Genomic DNA, 10,000 nt, shown 5'->3' with positions numbered 1-10,000 from the left:
ATGCAGTTACACTTCACATGCGGCCACAGAATCGTTGATGATGATGCTAATTAAGGCAACATCGCTTCCATTTGTAGATTTGTCTTTGTTTGGGTAACAAAGAGTCCGTGAGAGGTCTTCATTGGCGGTGGTATGGACACTTGAGTGGTGCCATCACACGCTATATTTATGTTGTTGTTGTTGTTGTTGTTTCGGGTTTTCTGTTTGTTTACTTGCCTTTGTTTATATATGCACTGCATGATAAAATCGTCATTGTGAGTGTGTATTTGAAGATTCCATGCACTACACATTTGTAGAGCTCCTTTGTTTCTTGCAGTCGATTTTAATTTTATATTTCCTCGTATTGGATCCTATATCTTCTCTTTTTTTAATAATCTAATTTTGCTTTGCTGCATTACCTGCACAATAAAGATAAATGTTTGCTGTAGAAAACATTTTGGTTGAATATTCTATATTATTTCCATAATTACGAAAAGTAATGTTACGATTAGAAAATGGATATATTTCATCAAATATTCATCTTATTGTTGGATAATCTTTTGAGTCTGTGTGTGGGGGAGAGAGAGAGAGAGAGAGAGAGAGAGAGAGAGAGAGAGAGAGAGATTGATTTTATACATATATCAAATATTTCTGATTACTTTTGTACCTAAATTATTATCATCATGATCATCATCATCATCATGATCATTATTATTATTATTATTATTATTATTTATTATTATTATTATATATTATTATTATTATTATTATTATTATTATTAGTCAAGTTGAAACCCTAGTTTGAAAAGCAGAATGTTACAAGCGTAAGGTTAGGAAAAGCATCCCATTGCCGAAAAATGTAAAATATAGAATACACTATGATAGAGAAATTATTTAAAAAAATCAAATTAAGATATTTAATAGCCTTAAATCAATAATTCACAAAAATAAACTATGAAACGAGACTTGTATTAATATGCTAAATGAATAGAAATTTGCATAAACTTTATACTTCTGAACATCTAGAAATAAGTTTTACATTCGAATAATCTTGCTTCAACATTTTTCCCTTTTGCAGGTCAAGATAGTGGCTTAATAGATATAGAATCGGAATATGAATTCGGTTACGTTTACTTACGGCAGCGTCTGAACGAACGCAAGAATTACTCCGTTGTGCTTACGGTGACGGATAAAGTAGGCGATCACACGGAAGTTCTGGCTCGTATCATACCGACCAAAGGGAGAACTGCTACTTCAGATATCTTCGTTACGTATTCGGCGTCGGCTGTTGTACCTGAGGTAAGAATATTATCGATGAATATTTATACTTTGAACTTTAATTCATTTCTTTTTTAATTCCTTTGTACAATTTATGTATTTGTATGTTATTCAAAATCAGGATTTTGAAATTTATTTGGTTTGTTATGAGAAAGATTTAATTTTATACTTTGAACTTTAATTAATTTCCTTTTTTATTTTTTCGTAAAATTGACATATGATATTCAAATTAGGAATTTTGGAGTTATTTTGTAACGGGCAAAATGGAATTGATACAAAGTTGTTACAAGAAGACAGGCAAGAATGTGAAAGAAATACATTTTTTTTTTACTTTTAAATATTCATTTCTCTATAAAAAGACTAAATAACACGAAATTTCTCCTTTATTTTACTGATGTTATGTAAGATGTACTAAGACGATAAAACTCTCGTAACAAGTTATATACAAACATATAAGAAAACTATATTTTTTTTTATTATTTTAGGTACCTACATATCTCCTTTCATCTTATTTTAAGCATCATTTACGTTGACATCGAACCCCTTAATTACAATGTTACCCATCCCAGCTGTATATCTATGAAGATGCTCGATTAAGTTTCATCTTTTTTGCTCTTTGGAACAGAACGCCCCAGTTGGAACTTTGATTACTTTTGTTGTTGCGAGGAAACAGCCGCTTTCCTCGGTGGACTTCACGATACTGGTAAGTAACTCACTTACATTTACATATTGAGGTCTGTGAATTACTTTTACTGGTGAAGTGTATGAAAACTATTACTGAAAGGATTTCAGACTTCATCGGGAAATTAATTTTCTAGTATTATGCATTTATTTTTATTGAGGTATATCAAAATCTATAGTTTCTCGCCGGTGCTTTCATATGGAAGTTTATTTAGGCCTTCAATTTAATGAAAATTGAAATTAGTTTTCATAAGTAGATTGTAAACATGGATAAAATGAAATCATAGGTAACTAAAGCGGCACTTAGTAGAGACTATGCCTTCGCCACGCCTATCAGTCTAATTTTGTTCTTAGATCCACTGCGTACACGCAAGTTCGATGTATTGTCTTCAAAAGCTAATAGATTTGTCCTTGGGTCATACCCCACATGTCCACCAAGGTCCTTTGAAATTGGTTCTGTTGTTTTTGCGTAAGGTTTAAAACAAAAATAAACTAACAAAATATTTACCATTTTCTTAACATTGCGATTACTTTCAAAGTACTGTTGTGTACTTGTACTTTGATGTACTGTATCCAAAATGTCACAGATTCATCATTAGATCATACCCAACACGACTACCAAATTTGGTCAAAATCGATATTGTAGTTTTTGTGTAAAGTTGGTAACAAACGAACAATTGAATAAACCAAGAAACAGACGATAAGGGTGAATACATAGGCCTACCCTTTGCAGGAAAAGGCAATTACTTTTTATAACGTTTGAATTGAGACCCACATCCGAGGTCACTAAATCTCAAAAGGTTTCTTCACATACGCAAAGTATGGGTAGAAATGTCGATTAAAAGAATGGAAATGATCCATAGCTTGTGTTTCGTGACCCATGTCAATCATTAAGACACGTAACAAAGTTATTAGTTAGCTTAAAATTGTAAGAAAAGTAGCCAATAGAAGTAATAGTTTTTTTTTAATGATTATGATTTTCTTTATTTCTGTACATTTTATACGGTAGTTTTAGCATGTGGACTGAGGTTTATCGTAGACGAGTTTAAAATAGCATACTCAGAAGCAAGGTCTATAGATATAATCTATAGACCTTGCTCAGAAGTAGGTACTAGAACAAGGTTATAAGGGTTTGGTGTGTGTGTCCGTAATCTTTATTCTCTTATAAACTTATCAATGAACGTTAAAGACGAATCAGGTACTCTGCGATTAAGAAAACAATTGTATGTAACGACAATATCCGATAGAACTCAATATTACTTGAGCGTTTTGTTATTGTACAAAGGACAAAGCAGTTATAGTTTCTCAATATTGTACGAAAATCGCGTTTATTTCGGGATTTTCTGTTCTTTAGGATTTATTTTGTTCATAACAGCGTTTAGTTCAAGATATACTCAGATTTTAATATTTAGGGACAGAATTTGTTTCTGATCTTGCCGAGTATATCCGGTTAAGACAAATGGAATTCAAATTATAATTCCAAAATTTTTTCTCTTGATTTCGAGTAAAATATGGATAATTTTCCTTAGAATTTTTATTATCTTTAATTCCCCAGATTTTACTTCCCTTTCTCTCATACTTATATGTGTGTCTATATATATATATATATATATAATGAATACACTCACACACACACATATATATATATATATAGAGAGAGAGAGAGAGAGAGAGAGGAGAGAGGAGAGAGAGAGAGAAATTTTTTTGTATTCTGACATTATTATTGATATTGGAATGTCTACCCTGCCTCACCCATTAAATATAAAATAAAACCTACCGCAGATCTGACTCCCGTCGTGGAATCCTGACGATAAAAAAAAAATATATGAGAAAAAGATAAAAACGATTTAAAATCCCTATTGAACTGTCGTCTTATTCTGTCTCCCTTTTAAAAGAAATTGGACGTCAGAGGAACCCTCTTCCAACCCTCCTGTGAGGCTATTTATGTTGAAATTCTGACAGGTCTTTTTCTTTTCTGTTTTGTGCCAGGATGATATATAATCTCCTTTGGGTTCCGTGTCTCCAAGAGTCGAATGCAGCCCTTCCTTTTAGTTTAATTGGCATGAATTGCTTCAACATTCGGTCGGGGTCATTTTATGATTTCGCGTTGAATCATCTGAGGTGTCTTCTATTGTTTATTGTTGTTGATGTTGAAGTGACGCTTATATATCTTCGTCTTAGATTATTTGTTTGTTGTAGGTCATTTTGTTTACTAAGACCTTTTATAAGACACTTACTGCTAAATTGCTATGGTTCGCGTTAGGAGTTTTATAAGCTGACAAATTTTCTTTAATGAATTAGGGTGAAATAAATCGTATTTCAGATATTCGTTTATGCAGAAGATCTCCTGAAAAAAAAAAGTGTTACATTACTTGATGATTTGTATTTAATATAATTTGTGGCTCCTTAGTTTCGGGCAGGTAGTGAGTGCGCACAGGCCACAAAGAAAGGAATAAGCTAACTCATAACAATAGTCAGTTTCTGGACAACTCAGTGTTTCACTAGATGAGGAAAATGAAAGACATTACCAGAAAGGGATGGAAAACATCTCATGCCAACTTAGAGAAAAAATGGTTTTTCCTTATTTTAATAATTTCGGAGGCTGCGTGCAAAGGAAAAATTGATTAGATTTGATATCTCTCCTTTAGAATGACTTACATTTCACCCTTGTAATCTTCTAAATTTTATTAGAAACTTATTTGTGATTTTGTATTTTCCTTACCACTAAACAATGAGCACAGAGATATATGCAAACTGTTTTTATTTCATACCTTAATGTAACTGTTATAAATTAGTTAAAGACAATTTATCGATGATTTCATATCTGCAGTCATAGTTGTCTTTTGGTATCAGTAGTTTTTATACACATAAACTGAATTCCGTTTATAAAATCAACCATGAAGGAAACTTGAGAAGGAACGGAAATTACTTCACCAAGTGGAAAAATCTTAACATTCCAAGTGTCATCATCACCATCATCCCTCCCAAAGGTTCCCCCAAGTTAGGCCATCTTTAGACCTTGAAAACATTCATTCCGAAACATAGACAAAACACGACATTCAGACCCACAAGAATGTCATCTTAGGCCTCAAGGTCTCGCCTTCCCCTGAGGCTAAACCCACGCAATTAAGCCCTTTCTAGACCAGGACCCTTAAGCATAGAGTAATTTAGTGCTTAGCTCTAAGAACATGAAGAGTGGCACTAAGACAAGTGGCTTTGGCATAACTCTGCTTTCCTAATGTGCGTCGGCCACGCCATCTATTGACTGCCATTATCATCCATCACGGTACCTGGGCACTTCGGTCCACACAGACGGACAGTGAAGGATTGCACGATTAATCTGGGAATTTGCTGGGATTACTGCCAATGAAGTAAGCTTATCTGTGCTATAACGTCTAAATTGAAGAGATATCTCATTCAACTATTTTTGGATGTTAAGGTTTCTTGGGGTTATTTGGCCACTGTTTGCGATATTCTCTTTGATAGATGAAGTTATTTCCCTCTTTCAAAGGCCAATTTCGTTGACGCATTTTATTTCTGAAACCAGATTTATGATAATAGAGTTTTTGGATGCAATGCTTTAATCGTCATTGTTTTGTTGCCTAAATGCTATATTTAGCATCTTTCTCAAACGGTATTGGGGTTCATGACTCTCTCTCTCTCTCTCTCTCTCTCTCTCTCTCTCTCTCTCTCTCTCTCTCTCCTCTCTCTCATGCATTTTTACTTTTCCCCCTTGTTTTTCAAATATCGCTCTTGTCTTCAACTATGTCTCAAAATCATATTTTATATCCTGAAGGAAGAATAATATTTTTTATAGGATTTTATTTAATGAAACGAATTTATTTCAAGCTTACAAATATTTGATTAGCCCTTCTCTTATTGAGATACTATGTTTATTTATTTTCATTATGTTCCTTAATCTGAGAATATTTATTTACTTATATAGTGTTCTGTTTGTTTATTTGTCTAGTCTATATACTTACATGTATCTCTTTTCTTTTCATCACTTTATCATGGAAGTTGAAAGAATAGGTTTGTTTTATTTAAGTGTAATATCTGATTTAAATGAGATTAATTGTTGTAGCTCTTATCTTATTACCATTCAAGGAGTGGTGTTAACAGATATGCCAGTGTTTAAGGACCCCTTATATACTCCCAACTTTGTCATTATCGAGAGCTGTTGTCCATTTTCACCCTTAATACCCCTTGCTTTTTTTTACGTATTTGACCAACGTTCTTTGAAGAAGAGTGTAGCATGTAGGTGTTACCGAGTTTTTATTGATAAAGGATATAGTTTTATTATGCTTGTTGTTATTTCTTATCAAATAAGAAAGTGAGTAAAATTGACATGAACGATGTCTTCAAATAAAAAAAAAGAATAAATAAAAATGGAACATAAGCTCAAGTAGCCAATGGACAAACTATGACCTAGAATAAAGTAGCGATCATCTGTTTTCTGGGAAGAGAAAATCACCTTCGATCTGCTCATTTGATAATTAGGCGCAAAGATTATGATAATTGAAGTCATAATTCCTTTGATTGATCACTTTTCAATGAACATGAATTTTTTCAGAAAGCAATTTGCCCATGGCATACTTTTCTTCGAACTTATTCAGGTTTCTTAGCTAATTACGAAATTGAATTGATAAAAAAAAAAATGTAGAGTCTGTTCCGCTTCTGTATTGTCTGGTATGCAAGAATATTTTCTCTGAATTATTATTTCGGAATATTTATTATAAACTGTCTTTCCATTTAGATGGATGAGGAGGACTAGTGGAAGGGCGAATGTAATTTGAAATTTATGGCCACTTTGGCCTCCTAGTGCAACCCCGGTCAATGTAGGGATTGGGTTTGGTCTGTAGGGTCATGGAGAGAGAGAGAGAGAGAGAGAGGAGAGAGAGAGAGAGAGAGAGGAGAGAGAGAGAGGAGAGAGAGAGAGAGAGAGAGAGAGAGAGAGAGAGAGAGAGAGGTGGATGGGGGAAGGGCCAGCACTATGCAAGGGGTAGAGGGAGAGGAAGACATCGATACTTGGAATCTATTTTTACATTGTAAGAGGTTCGAAGGAGACCTCAGTTATAATTGCTATAAGCGCACTAAGTATATACTGAGAGAGAGAGAGAGAGAGAGAGAGAGAGAGAGGAGAGAGGAGAGAGAGAGAGGAGAGAGAGAGAGAGAGATGTTGATCAAATGTTAGAAACTTTACATACGAAGCGCATAATATGATAAGCAAAGAGATGAGTAAGATCATGGAAGATGTCAAAGAATGAATGCGTATACTCATAAAAAACATATTGCATGTAATATTTATAATTTTTTTTTCTAAAAAGCACCACATAGTAATGTCAAGGACAAAATCATTACATATAAGCTTTGATGTCAACAAAAATACATATATATATAAGCTTATACTTGCATACATTTATGTAAGTATCTTAACAAAAAGTAAACAAAGCTTGATGATTTTTTCTTCTGATTTTCCTTTACTTGTAGATTTCTCCTCCATGCCAAAGTACCATTAGATTATGACGTCTCTAAGTCATGGTATATTCATGATGTCACGCCATGAGTCACATAGCAAATACTCGGTGACGTAGCACCCCCCTTGGGGATAATTCTTTCAGGTTCTTGTATTTTAAGAACAATATTCTAAAGAGAGTAGATATACGAGAATAAAAGGAGAAATGAAATAACTTAGCTTTATTATATTTAGGATTTTAAATCAGAAAATGGAATGTTTCTGTTCTTCAGCTTGTAAAAAAAATTCAGCTTTAAAATCATAAAAGATATTTCAGTGGACTGCAACCTGAGATATGTTCAGCTTTAGAAGTCGTAAATAAAAGGCTATTAGAAGGATAGACTCCTTGTAATTTTCTACTTTCTTTGCCATAAAATAATGTAGTAAATATAAGTTGTGTTATGTCGTTTTATCAAAACTTGAAAATATACTAAAACAGATATGAGAGATTTAATATATGCATGAAAAACTACAATTACAGTAACTATAATCTAAGGATAATATAAGACAACATTTCATGTTTAGATTCTTTATCATCCAACCCGTGGCAGCCTTTCTTACCAGTGACGCCTTAGTAAGAATGCGGTATTTCTGCAATAGTATATTAATGAAAGTCAGTACCTGGTGTTTTTTAAATTTTATGTCATTAATAAGATAAAGATAGAATAATATAAAAAAAAATATATGTGGTTTTAAGATTTGAAAACGTAAATAAAAAAGAATATTAATAAACTCCAGAGATTTTAGTGCTGAAAATTAACTTTATGTAAACCTGTTACGTTTTATGGCGAGCGTCATGTAAATTCCTGGAAGCAGAATATTCTCAAGAGGCTTTTTATTAACATTTAACATTTTGAATAAAACAAATACAAAAGGTCAATTTTTTTTATTCCTCTGCAGTATGAATTATTCATGCCCGACATTCGTGTGTAATGTAAAGAAAGCCCTATGAATATCTTTAGATAATTTATGTGCATTTCATTTATTATTCGTAATTATTAGTGATGATGTTACTAAAAATCGTCTCCCAACTATCGCTGAATAAAGAAAATATTTTCTTTGCATAATCATTAAATCATCAGGATTCTAAGAAAGTACTCTTACCGATTCATCCATTTGAAAGTAATTTCATAAATGTTGAGAAGTGCTCCCAGGGTCAGAATAACTGTAGATATGTAGACAATGGTATAGATACTAGGAAGGACATAGATTATAAAATTTTCCTTCTGTACAAATACTGTAGCAGCGAGATGCATTTTCGATGGACAAATATCCATTCCTGGTGAACAATGAAATGATATTTCAAGATAAAGGCAATCAAAAAATTTTTGTGGAACTAAGTCTAACTTTACTAAAAGGTTTGTAGAGAGAGAGAGAGAGAGAGAGAGAGAGAGAGAGAGAGAGAGAGAGAGAGAGAGAGAGAGAGAGAGAGAGAGAGAGAGAGAAAATGGGGCGTGCGTAAAATTCAAGGAAACAATTGTCGGGATACATCGGAAGGAAAATGACGAGTGGGGGAGATGAGTGGACCAGTTGAAGGTCCATTTAGGGGAACACGCAATCTTTCAGTCTTGACCCATAAATAAAAAAAAAAATATATGCTCTGTCAAGGAATATTTCTGAGTTTCATTCCAGTCCTCATCTCGTGGCCTTGACAAAATCTTCATGGCCCCTTCATGGGATTTTCATGTTACATTTTGGTATCGTAATTATTTTCTAGGGGAGGTCGCTCCATGACGGTGCATAGTGAGTTTTCTTGTAGTCTTAATTTGACTTTATATATCATGGATGGGTAAAAATATCCGAATGATTGGGGATCCATATCATCAAGAAAAAGATTTCAAAGTTTTTCTTTATGTCATGGATGGATAAAAAATATCCAAATTATGAAGAAAAGGGTTTCGAAGTTTTATCGGAAAAGAATAGGATTGCCATTTTTAAGTTTATTTTTTATTATTTATTAAATTCATATATCATGAAAAATAAAAAAAATATCTTAAAATAATTTGTCAGAGACAGGGCTCATTTTCGGATTTGAGATTCATAGAGGATTTGAAGGATATCTTATGAGAATATCTGACAGTTTTATTTGGTTTCCGGTATGTTCACTTCCCATCATTCACTTTTCATAGTTTTGGAAGATATAGAGAAGCGTTTTGTACTATGTCTTGCCCATTGCAACGTGTTTCCACAATAGCGTTCCAAACTTTCTAAGAATCCTAACATCTTTAATATAATGTAACGTTTTTCCACACAAGCGCACTAAAACTTATATATGTAATTTTTTTCTTTTACTTACTATGTTGTTTTCTTGTGTTTAAACAAACTATTTTATTATTGATTTTATTATTTGTACATTTTAATTGATAGAGAAAGCCAATCTTAATCTTCTATGGTTGTTTGTAAAACTTCTTAGGAATTCTATAAAATCAGACCATTAGTGCTTTTGAAATCTAGTTTTTTTTTCCGTTTAAAATTGAAAATTGTTTTTAAAAGAATTACACCATTAATATATTATTGGCTTTTGCTTTTAAGATTTTAAATGTAATT

At 32.8% G+C, this 10,000-nt stretch overlaps 1 protein-coding gene across 3 annotated transcripts in view; it reads left to right on the top strand.

The window, feature by feature from the left end:
• Positions 1–10,000, top strand: part of LOC137620707 (cadherin-86C-like) — a 349,290-nt gene that overhangs the window by 253,135 nt on the left and 86,155 nt on the right. For all 3 annotated transcript variants that reach the window (XM_068351059.1, XM_068351057.1, XM_068351058.1), the window contains exons 4-5: positions 1,058–1,278; positions 1,883–1,960. In XM_068351059.1, coding sequence (XP_068207160.1) covers positions 1,058–1,278; positions 1,883–1,960 — 299 coding nt within the window. The remainder of the gene's footprint in view (positions 1–1,057; positions 1,279–1,882; positions 1,961–10,000) is intronic.

Source organism: Palaemon carinicauda, chromosome 27, assembly GCF_036898095.1.
Source record: "Palaemon carinicauda isolate YSFRI2023 chromosome 27, ASM3689809v2, whole genome shotgun sequence".
Classification (NCBI taxonomy): Eukaryota; Metazoa; Arthropoda; class Malacostraca; order Decapoda; family Palaemonidae; genus Palaemon; species Palaemon carinicauda.
The sequence above is the reverse complement of the archived record's forward strand: the minus strand, read 5'-3'. Positions and strand labels throughout refer to the sequence as shown.